The 21,730-nt window shown below is 34.7% G+C and overlaps 1 protein-coding gene across 4 annotated transcripts in view; it reads left to right on the top strand.

Annotated features, from left to right (window-relative positions):
• ZNF280D (zinc finger protein 280D) overlaps window positions 1-21,730 on the top strand; it is a 68,982-nt gene that overhangs the window by 35,312 nt on the left and 11,940 nt on the right. The window contains exons 18-20 of one of the 4 annotated variants that reach the window (XM_076348253.1): window positions 8,148-8,193; window positions 10,579-10,634; window positions 15,935-18,369. In XM_076348253.1, the coding sequence (XP_076204368.1) occupies window positions 8,148-8,193; window positions 10,579-10,634; window positions 15,935-16,571 (739 nt within the window). In that variant the 3' untranslated portion in view covers window positions 16,572-18,369. Of the gene's footprint in view, window positions 1-2,508; window positions 2,607-8,147; window positions 8,194-10,578; window positions 10,635-15,934; window positions 18,841-21,730 lie in introns of those variants that run through there. The other 3 variants (XM_076348252.1, XM_076348255.1, XM_076348254.1) reach the window with 3 other exon arrangements.

Below are 21,730 nucleotides of genomic sequence, written 5' to 3'. Positions count from 1 at the left end.
TTACCTACGGCAGCCAAAATCAAAACCAGGTTTTTGTTCAGTTTGGCCAGAGACATAAATAATTCTTGCAGTATTAGAACTTCTCAAATCCTGACTTCTAAGTCTAGACGTAGTAAGACTGTTACTTCAACTTGCTTTTAATACTAGCTTTATTAAATGTTTTTTATGTTCTTTATGTAATATTAATACGAATTTTAAAAAAAGTTACCTTTATTGAAGTAGGACAAATTCAGTGTTAATCTTTTATAAATATTTACAAATTATTTTCAAAATGATGTTATTTATATGACAAAGGTATGCTGTTTTGTATTAACTTTTTAATTCTGACTTTCAAAGAAAAATTAATATGAGGATTTTGGCTTTCAGTTTTTTTAAGGATTTGAAAAAGAACCTGCAGTATTGTGGGATTGTGTTGCAGGGTTTGCTTGGGTTTTTCTTTAACCTTAGAAGAATCAGGCGTGCCAAGCCATCCCTGATTATCCTGGAACAGTACCTGAGGCTTTACAATGTAGCTTGTGAGCCTACTTATGCCTTAATTGAAGGTTCAGAGGTGTGTCAGTTGAATCAAACATTTGAGTGTTCTCTAAACCGTTTCAGAACACAGGAACAAAAATGTCAATTAGACTACGAAGAAAGATACTTTAAAAGACAGAAGAAAATAGTTTAACCCTGATTTAACAACACGGTGTTATTGAGTCCATCTAGCCTATAGCAGGTTTCTAAAAGGGTTTACATATTCTCATGCATGATGAGAACTCGTCCAATAGAGTGAGAAGTTCTTAGGCCTCTAAGCATAAATCAGCCTTCACTGACTGTTGGAAGTATCTCCAATAGGTTATTTCATAACTATTAAGTATTTTCTTTCTTGGTTTCCATAAAGTGGCCGGTAAGAGGGGATACTAGAATAATCTGTCATCTGATCCAAACATGGAAATACTTACCTTTGGCTATGAGTAATAGTAGAGCAAGATATATGCTATAAACTTCAAAAGTCTGCTAGTAACTGTTTAGCATGTGATGCAGTTGAATAAAACTGGTGGTCTGATGGGATGACTAATAGACATTATTTAAAAAGAATTGAAGATATTCTGGCAGGAATGAACAGGGGAAGGAAGTTAATTTGGGAAAGCATTCCAAAAAGCCATTTGAAAAATGAAATTTCTGATTTTGGAGCACAAAATATTGAAATTGGACAAAACACTGGAAAGAGTCATCTAGGAGGGTGAGCTATATTCCCTTCATTAATCCAGGGTAGCTTGTGTCCTTTAACAGTTTAGATTTCAGTGAAACTCAAACAATGGAAAAATAAACTGTTAAGCTATGATACAACCTTAGCTTTTCTACTTGGAGCTGGCATTAGGTGTTGGGAATTAATGCTTGCTGAACTATATGTAAGGAAAGGTTATAGATGTGTTGAACGGTGGGGAAAGAGGTACAGTTGGGGCAGGCTGCTGTCAGTACTGCACAAGGATCTCGCTGTCTTGAATTTATTACAGACATTTCATATGAAAATATTTAAGAATGTTGGATATACCAAGTATCTATTTCTCAGAAACAGATGGGTGAGCACCGAAAAGATTTGAAGTAGAGTCAAGAATATGTACAGGTTTGTTTCTGCAAGCTGTTAGATTAGGACAGATGCAGATAGCCATTATTTTTGAGAGCTCTGATGTTGGCGTAAGATTAGTTATAATCTTACTACGTGAGGTGATATAATCTGTGATGGTGTTTTTTGAAACTGTCATGCTCATAGACTTCATTAATTTCAGTAAATCTTGTCCTGCTCCATATACTAATACTCTGATATTTTGGACAAGAATATATCATTGCTAAACCTAAGAGCATGAATATACCTGTGTATCAGATTTTTAAATTCATTATTTGCAGTACAGAGTACACACAAAAATGTTCATCTTTTTGCGGGATGGTTCTTCATGGTACTCTGTGGTTTGCTTTGGAAGAAGAGGAACTTGCAGACAATATTCATAACTTTTGCTGTGTAGTTTCTCAATGATCTATGAATGTTTCTTCCCATTCTTTGACCTATAATTCAATGAGGTATGACTTGTTTATGGGGCTCTTCAGAATCACTTCATCATCGGAAACAATGACTCACAGTTACAATCTTGAACGCTTTTGGATCTTCTCTTGCATCTCTCAGATGGTATCTTTTATTATATATCAGGCTGTCTGTATGTGTTGTAAAACTCATCTTTATTGCTAATGACCAGACATGTTCTATGAGCTCTGTGTAGTGGTGATGAGGCTGTCTTTGGACCAGAATCCTGCCATTAGTAATACAGATAACCTAGCTGGAGATGTTCCAGCAGGAATTGCTTTTTAAATTGTTACTCTACATAAAGTTGCCTTGTTTGTTTAGTGATCCACCTTGTGCTGAGGGAATAAGGCTTAATAACTATGCCAGTACTCTTCTAATGCTCAACTCTCTGCTTTGCGCAACAATTAACATATTTTTAAATGAACTGACAGCAGACATTTTTGTTGCAGGGGAGTTGAAAGTGAGCAGGTATCCTATACTGCCTTGGCTCACTGATACATCATTGTGGACCAGAAAATTGAACCCAGTCCAGCTTGGGATTATTTTGGTATGTAAGTGAACAAGGATCTGACCAGACCTTTTCCTTTTTCTTCATACATTGAAGCTGTGGTATTCTCTTCTTGCATCTTTTAGGCAGCAGGTCTGGTCTTTTCTCCAAATATTGTAGTCTGGCAAAGGCCCTTCTGTGATAACGTTCTCTGCTTTGCAGCATTGAATTGCAGCTTTTTGGGGGCTATAATCCTTTGAAGAGAGGCTTACCAGGAGTTTCACTTATGTGATGCAGTGTTTCTTTGCTGCTCATTTGCAGTGTTTCTTTGCTGCTCAAGTCTATTGATATCATCCCAAGCTAGAGTAGTGTATAAATGATGACATATATGTGTTGACATCAAAGCCCATTTTGTTCTGAACTTGATCCTAGCTTCTGAAACTAAAGGGCTTTGTCATTCTCTTTGTTTGTGTTCACTAAAACATACAAGTCCTGATCTATTTAATATTCAAGTAAGTTGCATTTTTGTCTGCCAATGACTTTACAGTATATAGTGGCAAAATATGCTTTGAATGACTTCTGTCGCATTAACTGCATAAACTGAATCTTGGCCAAAGGAATTTATTAGCTGCTTTGCTCTGGGGTAGCTAAGCTTCTTTTTGCTCCTAAATACTGTAGGAGGAAAGCATGTGATGGAAGCAGATACATTTATTGAGCCTTGATTCTGAGGGTGGAGCAGCCACAGTTCATTCACACCTTGTTCTTTTGTTATCATCTCTCGTCTTCAAGGATGCTCTACTCAAGCTGCTGAGACATCTGCTGCTTTTGATTTCACTGCTTCTGATTTCATCTTTAGTTCTAGATTATCTGTGGCAAGTTTATCCATCAACAGGTTGTCTGGATATATGATGAGCTTTCCTTTTGTCATGATGAATATCTAGTGTTCCTCCAAACTCAACCTCCTGCTTACACTGGATATGCGTCTTGGTTGAATCTCTAATTTACTAGCTTCCAAGCAGCCTAATAGGTAGAGCTAATCTTACTCTGAGATCAGTCACTGTTATAACCTCCTAGTTATAAGAGATTATTTCTGATGAATGCAAGCTGTTCTTGATTTGCAGCACTTTCTTTTTCTGCATAATCAAATTCTCTGAGATTAATCCTTTTTTTACCAGTATTTTTGCCCTCTTCACTTTTAGTATTCAAATAGTAACAGTTTTGGTGATAGTGAGCTTCTGCAACCACTGTGGTATTGCTGATAATAGGAAGGATCCTGTCATCCATTGTCTCTTATGCATATTGTGATTGAGCATCTGCACGCTTACTCAGTACTCTAAAGTCTCGTTCTTTTTGCTACTTTTTTTTCTTCTGACAGAAGCTATGTTCCATCTTGAATGCTGCTGTTCAAGCATCAGTTACCTACTACAGGTTTTTCTTGCAGGACTTATTTCTGTTTTGACACAGCAGCATTCAAAAAAGCATAATGGGTTTGTGTTTTCATTGTGAACATGCTGTTGCATTTCAGAGGAAGTTGAATCTGTGGTATTTCACTTTCATTCTGGTTTCCAGCAACAATAAAACTGGAATATGATTGGAGTTTTTTGTGGCTTTCAGAAATGTTCTTTAAAAATTTCCCAGAAATTACACTAGATTGACACTTCAATTTGAAGTTATGTGAATTATAGCTCTTTTGAATGCTCATTTGGAATATTATCATTTGGTTCTTTTACAGCTTTGCTACCGAAATCTTTTAAGTTTCAGGCTTGCAGTTAAAACACTCATAAGCTACATTCAGATTTGCCAGATTTGTGTCAATAGTTCATGTAGAAACAATTGGCGTCGTGGCATCCTGTTTCCGTTTGTGTGAGGATCTCAGAAAAGTTACTCATGTGGAAAACTCATAACATAAAACCAGTACTAAACCATGCAAGTACACCTGCCTGACTTGATATTAAGTATCCCTGATGGTCCCAACAACTACCAAGTTACATGAATAATGCAGCATATTGGACCACATCTGCAAGGACAGAGCATGAATATGCATGGTATAACCAGTTTAGCTTACGGTCAAAGAATTAAGACTTCATTGGTATGTACCTTAACCTGTCTCTTTTTTTGTTATTTTTAGGACGTTGAGTGTCACTGCGTTATGGGCTCTTAAAAGACATGTAGTTGCAGGACAACCTTGCTTGATTAGCAAATTCTGTGTTACCTTTGTTTTGAAAGTCTTTCTGACAAGAAAGTATATGTTTGTTTCTGTTATTCTGTTAAATGTTTGTCACTGCAGCTTTGTGCGTAGTAACATTTCACTAATGATAATAATAGTTGTTATTATTATATAGCTGTCTTCATTGCTAACCCCATTTTACAGGTGAGAAACTGGAGACAGTGTCAAGTAACATGAATGTCACCATCTTTCCTTGCCCGTTCAGTGGTTAACAGTGTAAAACACCATAGCGTAGAAGCAGCTTTTTCTTCTCTCTAACTATGCATTCACATGTACCCTCCCAGTAAATGCTGATACAATCAGATATTTGGGGGAGAGTTGTGCTTTATGAATCATCAGCTCTACTTAGAGTTATATTTTTAAAAATGGGGAATTTCTGCTAAAAGCTGAAGTTTAAAAAAAAAAAAAAAACAAACACCCAACAAAGAAACCCAAAAGACCTTTCCATTCTTTTGGTTGTAAAATAGATTTATATTTATAATGCTGGGTATGGTTCAATTGAGTGGCTGGAAGGTACCTTGAGCCACTTAAATAACATAAAGTTGTTCTCTAGAAATTCTTGAAGCTACAGTCACCCTAGAAAAGGTTACTTTTGGTTAGGGGTGGACAAAAAAGGGATGTTTAGCAAAAGGTTCCAGCCGAGTTTCAGTGCTGCTTACCCAAAGAAGCTGTGGGAGTAACTCTTTGGTTGTAAGAAGACATGACAGATCGCTGGGCAGACAGTTGTTCATGATTTGAGCTCTGTGTGTGTGTGTGTGCGCAAATATACATAATTTTATTATGTGAGAGGAGGGGAAGCAATGAGACTGTATGAATTTCAGAAATGAGAATACTCCCATCCGTGCTTGGACTGTGCATTTTAGAGTCTACTTGTTTCACTGACTCCAAATCTCTTCCATTAGTCCTAGGTGACTCCTCATGTATCAAATAAAGTTTCAGATCAACCTGAATTTAGACTTTAAGGTGTCTAAATTAATGCTCTTACCCTCCTAGCTTTTATTTTGAGTCTCTCTGGTTTTATGGCCAATCCATTCTACTGAGTATCTCAATCAAGCTGAAATTTTGTGCTCAGCTTTTGATTTTGGGGGAACATTTTTTTACATTTTGGGGGCATTTTTTTTTAAGGGATTGACAGTTAAGGGATATTTTTTCATTGTTCTTAACTAGAAGTTTATTTTTATGTAGAATAAAGACTCTTTGGAGAGTTCTAGAGAGGTTTCAAAATTGCTCGAAATTGTGGACCAGCAGGCTGTACTTACCAGAGATGGTCACGATCTTTGTTTTATTTTCATAATGTTCTTTCCAGAAGCACTGTAGCTCCACAGATGTAAGAAAGTACATTGCCTTTCTTGCTGTTTGAGAACTATGGGATTTAAGGTTTCTTATACCATAATAGTGTTGGGAACATCACAAGGTGATAGTCTTCTATGGTTTAGTTTACGAAACTTCTGCTAATTACAAATTAGAAGGAACTATTCCTAAACAGAATTAAGGTTGAGAATATATGTCAGGAATCCAAGGTAAACCATATTAACAAAGATGTGGTTATCACAAAATATTGTAAACCCTGTTCACTTCCAAACCAGCATAAACTAGCCAGTTTGAATCTGTTTTATAAGCTATAAAACATGACCACAGAAACCTGTCAGAATGTTTATAATGTATTTAAAACAATCTACAGATACTGGATCCAATTCATACCCAATTATTTTGGTGGCAAAACTTACATTTATTCAGACAAGAACAGTATGTTTTGTCCTTGGCTATACAATATCTGATTTATTTGTGTCTAAATTGTTCTGCTCTTTCATGAGTGACTGTTTTTAGACAAATTACTATTTCCAACATATTTGTTTAAGTTCTTGCACAGAAATCATTAAAGCAGTAAAGCTAAGCTAAATATTTGGTGTTGCATCATTTTTTACTGGTGTTGCTACTCACCATTAAATACTTCAGAGTATTTCAAGTCCCTGACCCAAAAATGTGTTGTCATTTGATTTACCTTGATCGTTTTTCTTACTGTTAATTAGATGAGCATTGTTACAGTGCTATCATAGCAATGTTATTTTAAAACAATCCCTTTTTTGTAGTTATTTTTGCCATCTTTTATTGCAAATCAAGATGTAATAGTTAAAATAGTTATAAATGGTTGTTTATGCTACAGTCCAAGTTGTGGGTTACCTGCTAGAACATTAGTGTCAGAAGGTGTTTATGGTGTGCTGAAAGTATGTGCTAAAATTCTTTAAAAGGTCTGGTTTTAGCACTGCTTTCTTGGATCAAATTAGGAAAATACATGTGGCAGATACCAATCTAATATTAGTATACATTTTTCATAAAATTTAAGTTGATAAAGCTGTTTCTTCTGTCAAGTATTTTGTACCTTGTAGACAACCATTAAGACTCGCTGAGGTAGTGAATCATTTAATTTATGATTAATAACATTATTTAAATATAACAGAGGCAGCACCATACTTCAGCAGATTAAATTTGCCTTTAATGCAGCATCAACAAAGAAGATACAGGTGTAAGCAACTTTGAGGGTTTTGTTCAGTTTTTCTTTTTTTATAGGAAACCTTTGAAAGGTTAGATTTTATGTTAGAACTGATGACTTAAGGTTTTGTAGGAGACATACTTTTGCTATCTCTGCGGTAGCATTTTCTTATAGAAACACAGAAAATCAATTTTAGTGATGTTGTGATAAGCTGTTTAATTAATGTGGTTTTAAAAGTCAATAAATTTCAATAATTTATAGCTCATCTAATGTATGGACTGTGCCTGTGAAGGTATTTTGAGGGAAGTATCTCCTCCAAATAGTAGTTGGAGGTCAGCTGCGATGTTTTACAGTTGCCCTAAAGTAAACTACAGCTGTGCTCTGGGTATTTGGGTTATGGTAGACAATTAAAAGAAAACTGAGCTTGTTTTGCAGAATGTTTTTGTTGGGTCATGATGTAGCTTTATGCACTTTTAAAAAGGGCATTTCAGCAAATTTATCATTTCAGATCTTAAATACTTCAGTCATGGTTTATGGTGAGGAGATTATTCCTCATGTAGAATTGCAGTAAGCACTAGAATAAAAGTATTGCTAACCATCTTAACTGTTGCTTCTTGGTTTTCATGAGGTGTGAGATAACTGGAACAGGTTACATGAAACAAGTTTATCTTACCATTTCTGTATACCCAATAAAACATTTTAAAATTCTGAAATGCTCTTCTGGAACTCTGAAGTACATCTAAGCTTATTAAAAATAAGTATCAACTTCAAAAATTGATTCCAGATTACCATGTGGCTTTCTTACTGTAAGTATCTTCATCCTTATCTCTATTTTAACCATACAGTATTTTAAAACATTGAATCTTAATTCGTTATCCACTAGGTTAAAGACCGAAATCTCCATTAGAGAGAGAGAAGCTAAGTTGGAGGTAATGTCTTTTCTTTTCTCCACACAATCTAACAATATCTCTGAACTTCATAACTAGTTTGAAGATCCAAGACAATTCTTTTTTAACTATACATACGCTACTGGGTCATGGTGTTCAGAAGATATGCATAGTGCAAAAATCTAGCTTTCTGTGTTTTGCTACAAAAAGGTACAGCAGTGTTGGAGGGACACCTGTAGTGTGTCTGCCACACCCAAAGATTTCCAGTTTGCAGTCAGTCCGTTCTGGTTGATTTGTATGCCAGGCTCCAATGAAGGAATGGTTTTTTAAACATGTGTACAAATTTTCCCCTGCTTTCTGCCTATCAGGAAGCTAAATGATCTCACAGTACGTCGTCTTAACTTTTTTCAAAAATATCATCTTTGGATTCTGATTTTACAGCATTTTCTTCCGTAAGAAGTTGTCTTTCTGTTGCCCTTCAAAAAGGGCAATCTGTTAGAGAAATCCCAGCCGGTAAGAGAGTGGGAGAAGTCCTCAGACCTAGTAAAGATTTTTCTTGTAACACTGCTTGCCTGCTTTCCAAAATGCAAAGGGGTTGGTGAGGTTTTTTAACACAAGCAATGATTTTGTAGAAATGTGAGAAGACTGTTCATCTTCATTCAGCAGCGTTAAGCAAGATTCTCAAACATACACAGTAACACCTTTTCTTTCCATAGACTCCATTACCACGTCAGGTGTGTTTTCTCTTAGTTTTTCTTTCTTTTTTTTTTTTGTTTCATTATCGAAGATGTGGAATTTGCATTTTTTGCTCCACAAAATTGAAAATAAAACAAAAAATGCAACATCTCCCCCAAATCCAAACTAAAACAAAACAAAAAAACCCAACCCACACACCCTAGCCCTTATGGTTGGAAAAGATGGAGAATACAGACAGAATAGGCTACTCTGGTGTTAGTTCTCTGCGCTTACAGGACATCTGAACCAAGACCTTTCAGAACAGTTAGTTGCCGTTCAGTGTGATCTGGGCCATGTGGAACCTCTGTTTTTTTCCAAGGTGCTATGGAATGCCTGTTATTTTGCTGCAGCCAGATGCTTGACATTTTGGCTGTTTGTTGAAATACACAGCAGGAGGTCAAAGGACAGACCCCTAGGGTGCTGAAGAACCAAAAATATAAATTGATGAATCAGGTTGTTTAAAAACATAGCATTTAAAACTCAGAGAGGTAAGCCAGGAAATCTTCCTTTTCTGGTAGTTCCCAGGGGGAAATATGGTCAGCCAGGGCAGAGGAGGATGCTGGATAGGGAAGGAGGTTCTGTAGTAGGAAGTAGAGTGCAGTAATTTTAAGTCAGAAATTGTTTCTTAGCATGGGTCATATGTGTATGGGTTTCGTATGACAGAAATATAACAAAGTATGATAGAAGTATAGCAAAGGGTATTTTAGAAGATAGAATAAGCTTAATTTTACCATACAGTTTTAAAATACTTGCATAATTTGGCTTCATTGAAACAAAATATACCACCTCTGTGGGGGGAAAAAAATACTACGCTAAAAGTACGTAACATTGTTTACACAGTTTTAAATATTTAAGAGGTTGTGATACAAATAATCATTTAAAATGTTTGTCTTTATGTACAGTGACCTTTTCTATTTTAAAACCAAAATTAACTTACAGTCTTATTCAGACAGAAAAAAGTTTAATTTCTTAATTTTGTCACTTAGGCACTTACAATTTCCTAAATGAGAATAAGATTATATGGGCAAGATGCCCTGCAGCATAGGAGATGCCTTTAGAAGACTGGTGTGGCTGTTTCCAAATGGCAGTTTTCACTCACTTGCTTTTCTATTGTTCTAAAAAGGGGGGGGGGAATTGCTTTTGTTCATGTTGTTTAGAGTTAAGAAGTTATTTCATCGGATAAGTTTTAATAGAGACTCAAAAGTTTCTTCTGTGACGAGCACTTTAAGAATCTTCCTTATACTTAATGTAGTAGCACTGGTAGGACTAAAACACTGTGTAATGCTTAAAAAATATACTCAGCTCAACTTTGGCTTTCTTGCTTTTCCTTTGCTTTTTTTGCTTTCTTTTTTTTGCTAGCAAAACACAAGTTTAGTTCAGGATTTTTTTTCCCCTCCAAATAACAAGCTGTCCAGACTTAGTTTGCATCCTATTCAATAAGGCATAAGTGAAATTACGTATATGAAAAAGGCTACAAGAGTAGCTTTAAAGTTTTGCTTTGTTTCTGGGGGTTTTTTGTTGGTTTTTTTTAACTTGGAAGACTATTTGCAAACATCTGTGCTCAGATCCATGCTCAGTCTCTGCTACATAGCAGATTTATGGGAATGTCAGTGTGAAATTATTTCTACAACTTTATATTGTAATCAGTTGCTCATGAATGTAAAATAAAAGAAATATCATTAATTATTACAGAAAATTTCAAGACCTAGTATATCTGAAGGAAAAACAGAAACACCAGCTTTTGAAAGGTAAATACAATGATCAGCTGCATCTTGAAATCAGGTACATAAAATAACACATGCTGTGTTATTTCTCAGGTAATTGGGCAAAAGTATTTAATTAGTATTTTCATAATGTGTATTTTCTATGATAGAAAATTTTGAACGGCAGTCGTAATGTACTTACTCAACAGACATGTAGAATTTAGGTTCCACGTGTCAAAACACATTCTTAGTAACGCTTAAACTGCAAATTAGTCAAGGTTCATAAGACATTAAATAAATTGTACAGATTGTTAAAAGAAGCATTTTTTTATAGTATTGCATATGAATTAATTATTAGTGGGGCAGTTGGGAAACAATTTTAAAATACAGTATAAAATGTTAATTCTTAGATATTCATTTAGGTTTTTAAAAACCTGTGTCATTTGTGGAAAGCATAGTCAACCAAATTCTTAGCAGAGCAAATATGTGAAATTGTTGGGTAGCTAACAATTATAGCTCTACACTTAAAAAAATAGACAAAATTGTGGAATTTTTTGTCAGTCTGGGGAAATAATTGAAATCTTATACGTTTCTTTTGGTGCATATTGTGGGCAGACTTATACCTCATATAATTCATCTAAATTATTACTCCAGATCCCACAGCCTGAAATGTCTTATTCCAGTTAGTGATCTTTTACAATCGTTGGTGCAAATTTAACCTTTAAAAGCTTAGTCAAAACATAATTGTAGTTATTTGTTATATATGCGTTTATAGTGCCTTTACAAAAAAAAGCTAACTGCTTTCAAAGCCTCTCTGTAGGTTACTTTTCTTCTTAGAAAAGGTTCTGCTTTATCTCTCTTTATTCTAGTCATATGCAGTGTGGGCCAAATAATTAGAAATTTTACTTTCACTTAAAATGCTTGCTTAAGAATTGAGACTAAATGGTTCAGGTATTGGAACCTAACTCTGTCTTTAAGCTATGGATTAGTAAACAGTCACTGTAATTCTAATTGAATATGATGTATTACTTTCTCCCAATGTTTAAGTAGACAAAAATAATTTTAATATATATATCTGTTCTGTGTTTTCTGTTAAAACTTTGTTTGATACTACTTTTTGGGCTTTAAGACAGACATCTGGAGTATCGTAGCTCTAGCACCAGAGATTCTCAGTCCTCAAACACTTTCCTCTGTTATTAAGCCAAGGTAGTTACATTGATATTAGCAAGCAATTAGTGCTGCAGGAGCAGATCAGTAGGTGAAAGCAGTTGATTCTGAGAATCCTGCATCTTCACTGCACTGTAGTTCAGAGGTGTTATTTTAGACCAGACTTGTGTTCCCTGGACAGAATGCCCATACTGTGCACATACTCAGAGCTGTGTGGAACACCCGTTGTTGGTTTGGACTCTTGAGGACACAGCTCCATTAGGAGTTGGAGCACTTGTGGATCAGAGCTTCCAGTTCATTTTCCTCAAAATGAAATCTAGTTTGCATATCTCAGAACTGCTCTGTAAACCAAACCAGTGCGTGGGAACAATCAAGGAATGTGCCTCAAAACCATGGTGGTGTCTCACACCAACTGTTAATGTAAATGCAGCTGTAATACAGGTTTTGTTACTTGGAAATACTTTTCCACAGATTGAAGGTGTGTTTGCGCATACTTTGCAACTGCTCTGTATGCAGATGTGTAAATGTCACTTGTTTATAGTTCTGTTCTGAAGTTGTATGATTTTTTTCTTTCTTGCTGTAGAATTTTTCCCTGAATGATTTTTAAAATCTTAATATAAAATACCAATATAAAATAATAAAATACTCAGAGTTAAGTGAATATGTATAGTAAAGAGCAGCAAAAAAATTTGAGGTAGTAGGATTTTAAAACAACAAATATTCAGAGCCTAGCTTCCCTCAGCCTCACTTGGCACTCAAATCTTACATTTTCTATGCAATGAGAAACAGGAAAAAAGTCCTTTTAATTTCTAGGCTTCTGTAGCTTGGGATGGGTGTGTGTTTGCACCTGGTAGACTCATCTCTTGGATTCAAAATTATGTCTTATGCTACTCCCTTGAAGTAGTCTTATTCTAAAACCTGATTTCATATAGACAATATGGCAGCTAGTTCATTAGTATAGCCCATATTTGATAGTCTAGCCACAGTTTGTATCATGCTTTAGAAAATGGGTTCATTGTTTTCATTAAACAAAAGTCAGATTTTACATTCTAACTGTTCACTGAAATCCTCCTTTCTATATAATACAGTTATTATCATTCTCGCATTTTCCGGTCTTTTTGATGTCTGAATTTTTAGTTTTCTTACACTGTAACCAGTATTGTTTGCACATAGAGTAGTAAGAATACGTTTCATTCCTAATATTGGATGGAAGGCTATTCTTTTTCAGCTACTGACTTACAAACAGAATGATTTCTTGAAATCCTATGATTTTTCTTTTTATTGTGGGATTTTAGTGCGTCACAATTGCTAGGTTTTGTTTGTTTGTCTGCAGTTCTCAGCAGAGGTAAATTATTTCACTGGAGAACTGTTCCATCTAAATGAACTTACTGTTGTGCTTAGCGATCTAAAGGATCACTGTTTTTTGTGGATAATTGTTTTTGTGATGGTGATTGTTGTGCAAAAACTTGTTTGATTTTATTTTTATACTCTGTTTTATTGGGTATAAATGACTCATGGGAAGGTATGCTGATAGGAGACAGCATGTTTCCGCGTGAGAGATGAACGTATATAGATCTTTCTTTTCTTTCTCCCCACTTCTTCTCCCTCCCTTCCTGTGTTTTGCCAAAAATGAGAGAGAATGAGAGGCTGAGTTTGGATGAAGCTGGGATTTTGGTTACTAGAAGTGAGGGAGACTGTGATGGATTCCTTTTATATGTTAAGGGCAGATTTGTCCTTTGAAGAGTTTCTTGGTGTGAGTGTGTGTGTGTACATATATGTAATCCATCTAGCATTTCCAGTGTGGAAACACTGCTCTGTGTGTGCTAATGAGGCATTAGTCATCCCTTTATTTAAACCCCCTTTTTTTTTTTTTTGCATATCTGTGTTCAAAACTTCCTACATAAAGCATAATCTTGTTAACTCTGCAACTACACCTCACCCTCAAGCTGCTTGTTGAAAAGTAGTAGCTAAAGGTCATGTATATACACTGTTTCATGAAAAGTTGACTGGATTTTCATATGAAAACAATTCTAAATATTCACTAGCCTCTATACGGCTCTGTATAGCTTAAGTGTTTCTCAGAACAGATGAGGTAATTAGGAACAGTTATGGCAAGACCAGTTATGTCAGCCACAGCTGATGGGTGTTTCTGAGTGTTGGCTTTTGTGCTGGAACTTAGTTTTGAGTTTTCCCTCGAATATTACCCTTTTTCCCCTTTTTTCTAGGAGTTTGAGAGGGAGGAGAAGAACTTGGATAGAAAATTTGTTTGTATATTCGAGAATGTCGTTTACTGGTTTAGATAGTCCAATAAATGAAAAAAACCCTTTGTTTGATACAAGTAGCAAATACAGGTTGTAATTAGGTAAAGAGGTTGGCCTATCTCTTGAGTTAATTCCTTATTATAAATGAAAAATCAGTGTAACAGGATGAAAAGATTCTTATGATTACCTCAGTGACCGGTAAGATTTCACCACTCAAGGATATCTCAGCCCTACTCAAAAATATTCCTCTGACTTAAATTTGAAGTAGGAAATGGAATATTCTTGGATTAGTTTATTTAAGTGAAAGTAAAACTTGAAAACAGATTTCTGAATGTTTGTAGTATGTAGCACCTCTTCCAGAATAACCATTTTCTGTAGAACTCAATATCATTTAGCGTATGGGCGAATCACGTGAATTGTTTTAAATTCCTGGATCAGTAGAACAACATGTCTAGACTTTCAGCTTGAAAATATATCATAAAAACATAGTAGCAGGAAATTGGTTATTCCTTTTAAGAGTCCTGGAACTGTCTGTTGCTTTTAGGTAATGTTAAAAGTGGTTCTAGCTAAAAATTATTTCAAACCATTTTTAAAACTATTTGAAGAAATAAAGTATAAATGCATTTTGATTAATGAAATATTTGGTGATATTGTATCTCTCACATCTTTTGTCTGCATGTCACTGTTCAGAGACTATTTTCAATTTAAGTTTTAAATTTTAAAAGTTAATTTGGGAGACTTATTTGCTCCTAATTTCACTTACTATGTAGAATTTATATCTGAAATCAGACCAACTGTTGTTCTTCCATCTCCCCACCCACCCCCCCACTTTATTTTGTTTCTCACCATCATAATTTTAGGTAATTTGAGCTACTTTTTATTCTGAAAAATTTTGAATGGATTAGAAATTATATTGAACTTTTACCAAATTTAAATCTTTACAGCAAAAATTGAGCTCCATTGTTGAAAGGATGGGAGAAGCTGGTGTTCCTATAACAAATGAAGAGAAATATTAGAAACTAGTATTTAGGATTTTGACTGTTGGAATATGAACATATGAGCAAATTGCATACAGCAATATGACCAGACTATTTTGTATTTTTGTGGGTACAGATGGTGTTTGAAGTATACAGTACAGACTTTCTTTGCAGCATTCTGATTTTTTCTTTTTTCCTGGTCACTCTAAAGCACTGCATGCATGTGGCTTTTTTGGAAATAATACAAAATTTAAACAATCAGTTTGTCTACAAAGTTCATATGCTGTGTTTTAGATTTTATTATACAGCAAGATTCTCATTTTTACTTGCTTAATTCAGTACTGATCTATATTTCCTTTTTATAAACATACAGTTTTACGCTGGAAAGTGACTGAAAATGCTACTTAACAGATTCACTTTTTCAGTGAATCCAAATTTGTAGTTGCTCAACTAAATTTCAGATTTCATTTAATTTAGATTTCCAACTGTTAGCTTTTTTCTCGCTTTACTCTAATTAGTATTGCAGAGTCAGTATGACGGTATAAAGGTATGAACTGGCTTCTTTTTCTTGCACATCATCAATAAAAGTTTCCAAGTAGATGTACCTGCATCTGTGTCAAAGAGGCTGTGCAGGTAGAGGAACTTAACATTGTATTTTGGAAAATTCCATGTGTCACACAAAGGAGACAACCTTCCTTTCTGGAGATGAAATGCAAGAACTAAAGAGTACTAATTGACTGCTAAGTACAAAGTTGAGTTTGTAAATAGGTAAGAAAAATGCAGCTGTTAATTAAATTCAGCCCATCTTGCTATGAAAAATTCTGAGAAATAACAAATAGGAAATCTACAACATCACTTTGAGTGTCACTTTGCAGAGTACAGCCATGTGTTGCTTTATTTCATTTGTTATAAAAATAACCTGTTTTGTTTTTTTTTCCAGCAAACAGGAGCATGACTCTTCAGACGAAACAAAAGAATGCAATAGAAATCAAACTAAAAAAGTTGCATCAGTTGAAAAGAATGAAGAAAACTCATCATTGTCAAATACAGAAAATGTTCCTAGTTTGGAACTCCCTGACAACAGCTCAAAGAATCCTTTGCATGAGAAAGGAGCATGTTGTGATTCAGATAATAACAAAAAATTAGTAGATGAGAAACAAAAATGTATTCATGATGAAAGTGAGTTGAAAACTTGCCAAAGTTCAGATAATGTTATCTTGAATGAGCAGACTAAAGTACATAGCTTGGATGAAACTACACTTTCAGCAGTGAACACAAGGGACTTAAAATTAACATTGGGTGAAGATGTTAGTTTTGAGCAGTTCTTGAGAAAAAGAGATGAACCTGAGTCCGTTAGTTCAGACATTAGTGAACAAGGCAGTATTCATTTGGAGCCTTTGACTCCATCAGAGGTACTAGAGCATGAAGCTACTGAAATTCTTCAAAAAGGTAATGTTGCACCTTCATCAAAGAAAGCTGGACAACTCTCTGAACAAGCAGAGGAGACTTCTAAAGAAAGCAGTCCCAACAGAATGGAAACAACTGTAAACAAGACAGATGAAAATGAAGCAAGCTGAAATTATCTTAATTTTATTGTTTGTTATAAACAATGGTAAGAACACCATGGACCATTCCTGATGAGTGTGCTCATTGATGCTAATTATTAAAAATAAAAAGGGGGGGGAGGGAGGAGAGAAAGAGACACTAAAGGGAAGTTTTGCATATGAAGATCGCATGTATGTGTATGTACAACTGAATTAACTAAATTTACAAAAGGTAACGTTCAAATATATCTTCCTGTCTCTTGGATGTGATATGTCTTATTAGATTGACATTTCAAAGGAGGAATAAATTCTAATTTTTATAGTTAACTAGCCCAGGATAAGGTGATTTGTTTGCCAAGAAAATATTTTTTTAAATCCTTCAGTGTGAATATCATTAAACAGTGGAATTTAGTATGAATTCACTTCTGATGCTGAAATGGAGCACGCTTGTAATGATGGTTATTGGTCTGCTGATAATTTGGGTAAACATAACCCTTTGGACTTGGTGTCACATTCCTGTCTGTAAAAGCATGTAAACAGAATTATATGAGTCTATGCACCTCTGTACAGGTGTAATCCTGCCAGGCTGTAAGCTTACCTTAATAAACTTTCAGTGAAAGTGGAATTATTACAATAAAAATATATACTTGCGGGGTTTTCAGTGTGCAGACTGTGCAGAAATAACGAACGTAATTGTATAAAGTAGAACATACTGCTGAAAGTACTATAGCTGTTAGGCTTTTACCATTGTTTTAATTATTCTTAGCCGTAGACCTGTAGGAATGGTCTGTAAGTCACACCAAAGTACGGTTTAATGTAAAAACTGTCGCAAGCAAAAAGAAGGAAAACCCCAAACTGGAAACACCAACTGGTATGCATTCTGCCATTTTGCAGCTGCTACTGGCTAACTGTTACAAAAAGGACACAAGGGCATATAAAGTAGAATTGTACAGTTCAATTTCAGGACTTTTTGTAGTCTAAATTGTGTACAGAAAGATGGCTGCTGGTTTTGGTTTGATTTTTTTTTGGTTTTGGGTTTTTTTTTTTTGTCTTCTAGTTAGCAGCTAGATGTAGGAATGCATATGATTAATGGTAGCTTGCTCTTATGACTTCATTGCTCCATTTGAAACATTCAGAATGTGCTTTTGACTTACAGTTTTGTTTCTAATGAATGTTAAATGTTTTGAACAGCTGTTAAAGCACTGCTGTAAATTATTACTTTTTGAGTAAATATTTGCAACAAAATTTTGTCTTTGTGCATAATTTTATGCTCAGCTTGAAACTTTGGGCATAGTCTTCCCACATTTTTTTTTTTAAAAGATTTAGTGACAGTTCCCCAAAACTATTTAATTTTAAAATTGTGAATTTGAGACTTATGTGGGGGTTTTTGTTTCTTTATTTGGGGTTTTTTTTTGATAGAATTAAATGAGCAAGTGCCTATGCATAAACATATTTTTGTAGCTAACTTTTCCAGATTATATAGAGATATTTTTCTGGGCCATCAGCATGCAACTGAAGTCTACTCTGTTCTCCTAGGTTAACTGGGCTCAGCTGCTAAATGAATCTAATCAGCAACAGTATTAAAATTTAGAGACCATCCAGCTTATTGTTGGAGCCTCTAAAGAAACCACATCGATCTCAACATCTCAAAAATTGCTTCAAACTCTAAAGAGTTATATGACTTAAATTTTGAATTGCGTCTTAATTTTCATCCACGTGGGTTTAGAAGACTTTTTAAAAGAAAAGTGGAACAGTTTACATAGTCACAGCTCTTCAAGATCTGCCACTTTAAGAACTTCAAATAACAAGACACATGAAAAAGCTGAGAGCAGTAAGTTGCAGTATTCTTTTGTTCTTAAAGATTTTAGTGAAATCGTTAACTTGAGGTACGATTAACCAGTCTCATGTCTTCAGGCATGTACACGTGGAAGATTATAAAATACAGCATCACAATGAGGAGAGTTTAAAGGACTTAATCAGCTGTGGAACTTGATGTGTATGTTACTGAAGGAGTTCCTGAATGCATTTGCATTTAAAACCAGAGAAATCTCTATGGTATTTTTAATCTGATGATCTTCCATGCAAATGATGTATTTTGAATAACACTGATATGTGGCATTGGAAAAGATTAAGTTCAACTGGAACCAGTTGTGTGATACTTGCTTGTAAATTCCTCACATTTGTCTTTTATTATGCAATTAAATTTTTGAAACATTTACCATTTTAATAATAAGAATTTGGAAGAATTTGGCCACGTACTGTTGAGAAAAGTTGGAAAATAAAACTCAGATTGAAAACTCTCTGTATTTGGCAGACGTGTATATATATATACTCAGATATTTAATATGTAAAGCATTGTTTGTTTCAAACCATGTAGAGAATGCTTATACAAAAGGTAATGTTAGGTATAAAACACCCAAATATCTAGTAGCCATTCCAGAGGAAGGGGTGAGAGAGAACTAGATTGTTCTAGCAAGACCATCAGATAGCTTTAAATAGGCAAGTGAGGTGTATCATGAAAACAGTGGTACGGTATTTTTGTGAAGGAGAAAAACTAAAATTCATTACAATTTTTCCTAGATGAAGTAATTCATTTGCTGACTAAACACTGTAGGAGACTGCACAATTATGAAGATTGATCTCTATCATGTTATTTGGGACGTTTCCTAGAGATAAGTTAAATTGGTACTTTTGACTGAAGTCACTCCAGAAGATCAAGTTACATTGAATGAATTTTGAGTTATTTGAATGTAACTGCACATAATTCAGTTTTTTGTTTGTTTCTGAGTCATTTAAAAGTTGTTTTTCCATCCAGCCGTCAGTAGTTCTTATTCTGGGCCACCTCTATTTGTCCTTAGGAAGACATTTTACCTCAAGTTTTCATTGCCTGACCAAAAACCAGTAACTTAATTGTTGGTATCCATACTATAATGACCATTTCCCCTCATCTCAAGAGATTTACCATATTTGCTTGAATAATCATTTCAGGTTGTTTCTATAACATTTATTTTTAAGGAAATCATATGCCACACATATGCTATCTTCATTATTTGCATTTAATGGAAAACTGTTGTCATTATTAGCTTATGGTCAGTGAGTGTTCAGTCACTTGGAGCCTCCTCAAGTGCAGCCAATGTCTCAGTTTGCCTTGGGCAGTTTGGGAAAGAAACTTTCCCTGCGGTTCAGTTTTTCTTTAACAGAATGGATGAGTAAACCCAGGGGAAAAAAAAAGATCAAATCATAGCACATACTGAGTTCTAAGTATTGTGTGATGTATTTTAAATGAGAAAATTTTTATAACAAACCCGTGTCCACTTTTCTTTTCCTGGAAATGGGTAAAGAGAGAGAGGAGCCTGGGCAATAGGTGTTAAATCACATTCTGTGGTGCTTTACTGCCAGAAGGCATTAGAAACTGAAGGTCAGGGTAAAGAATCTCGAGTACACTTAGTATTCTGCAAAACCTTAAATAAAAGATCTCAGAGCTTTTCTGCAGGCATTAAGCATTGTTATTTATATGCTGGCATGTAGAAAGCGGGGGGGGGGGGGGGGGGGGTGTTATGCTGTAGGATACACTAATATTCCACCAAAGACTGTGGCTGTAGGCCGTCACAGTAGAGTTTTGTTAGAGACTGCTTAGAAATTTTTGTGTAGGGCAAATTTGATACCTGATTGTTCTCTTTTTGTTTTCATTAGTGTTTGATTTTTGAGGCTTGTGAGCTTATTTTGACTAGTTGCATTCCTGTATTTTTTTGATGTATGCTTAATATGCCTCTAATAAAAAAAATATTGGTAAGTATGTTTTATGATTACTTGAATGATTTTTACTTTTAATAAAACCTTTACTCCAGTTTTAATGTAGCTCAAAAGGACAGTTCTTGGATGAAGCCTGGCATGTTATCTCCTTTGAACATTACATTTTTATGCATAATTTTGACTCTGTAATTTTTCCCCATTAATTCAGTGCTAAAAGGGAAAGTATGTTGACTGGTATTTCATATTAATTTACAGACACTATGCAGAAAGTTCTTTGCTATGTTCCTCTGAGTTTTGGATCACTGTTCTAGCTCTAAGGCACTTAATTAAGATTTTGTATTCAGTCATTTCATTGACCCAAAGTAACCATGTTAAGTTGATGTTTCCTGTATTGCACCAGATTAAAAAAAAAAAAAAAAGTGGAAAACGTTTAGCTGTGAAACACTTCATTTTGAGGGAAATTAATGTAGTTGTTATGCCTGCAAGGTGCTATAAAACTGATGTGTTTATTGATGTAAAAATGCTGGTTTTGTTGAGGTTGTTTTACTGTTCAAACCATTATTTCAGAGAGGCTGAGGTTTTTGTGACAACCACAAGGATAACTGTGATGTTATATGTATATATACGTTTAAATTTGGGCAAATTTAGCTTCATATTAAGAAAATTAAATGCTCAAATTACATGTATGAGCTGTATCAGACAATTTAAAATAAGATTAATTCCATGATCAAAAAGTGTTAGCTTGTCAGCAATCAATTTTCCATTCTTTAAGCATTTTTTAAGTAGCATTGCTAAATGAATCCCTTATGTTATGAATTTAATGTAAATAAACTTCGTTTCATATTTTAGTTCACTAAATTCTCAATGTTAGGTATTTAATTCAAAAGAGCTGTTTTCTCCAAAAATTTTGGTGAATGGGGTAGCATATAGTGGTATCTTTATAAAGAAAGTTGTCTCATACTGATAATGTGGTAGCCTTGAAAATGTAACCTTCATATGTTTTGCTTATAAATAGTATAATTAAGAATTAATCCTTTTGACTAAAGGAGAGTAACCTGCAGGTCTGTTTCTTACAGCCTCTTGTGACTTTTTCATTCTGATCCTGTCATGATATTCTAGCAACAAACTGAAGTCCTCTCTTTTAAGGCTGTAGAAGAAGCAGAACAGGAATACTTAATAGTTTTTAAATTGTATGTATTTGAATTACCTGGGTGTTTGCTGCCTGAAATGAGGATTGAATTCTGTGTACCAGTTTCTCAGGTTTTTAGCTGAATTCAGCTGAGATTTGTGTCTTTCCACTTAATCTTCTTGGAAAGACTTCACTTCCTCTTTGAGCTAGCAAGCTGATGGCATGTGGTATAATTTTCCTAGGATATTTAGTGAAATGCAGTGTATTTGTTAGATATAATTTAAATGGCTTCTTTTTCCTTGTCACAATC

This window comes from Aptenodytes patagonicus, chromosome 10, assembly GCF_965638725.1.
Source record: "Aptenodytes patagonicus chromosome 10, bAptPat1.pri.cur, whole genome shotgun sequence".
In the NCBI taxonomy this organism is placed as follows: domain Eukaryota; kingdom Metazoa; phylum Chordata; class Aves; order Sphenisciformes; family Spheniscidae; genus Aptenodytes; species Aptenodytes patagonicus.
The sequence above is the reverse complement of the archived record's forward strand: the minus strand, read 5'-3'. Positions and strand labels throughout refer to the sequence as shown.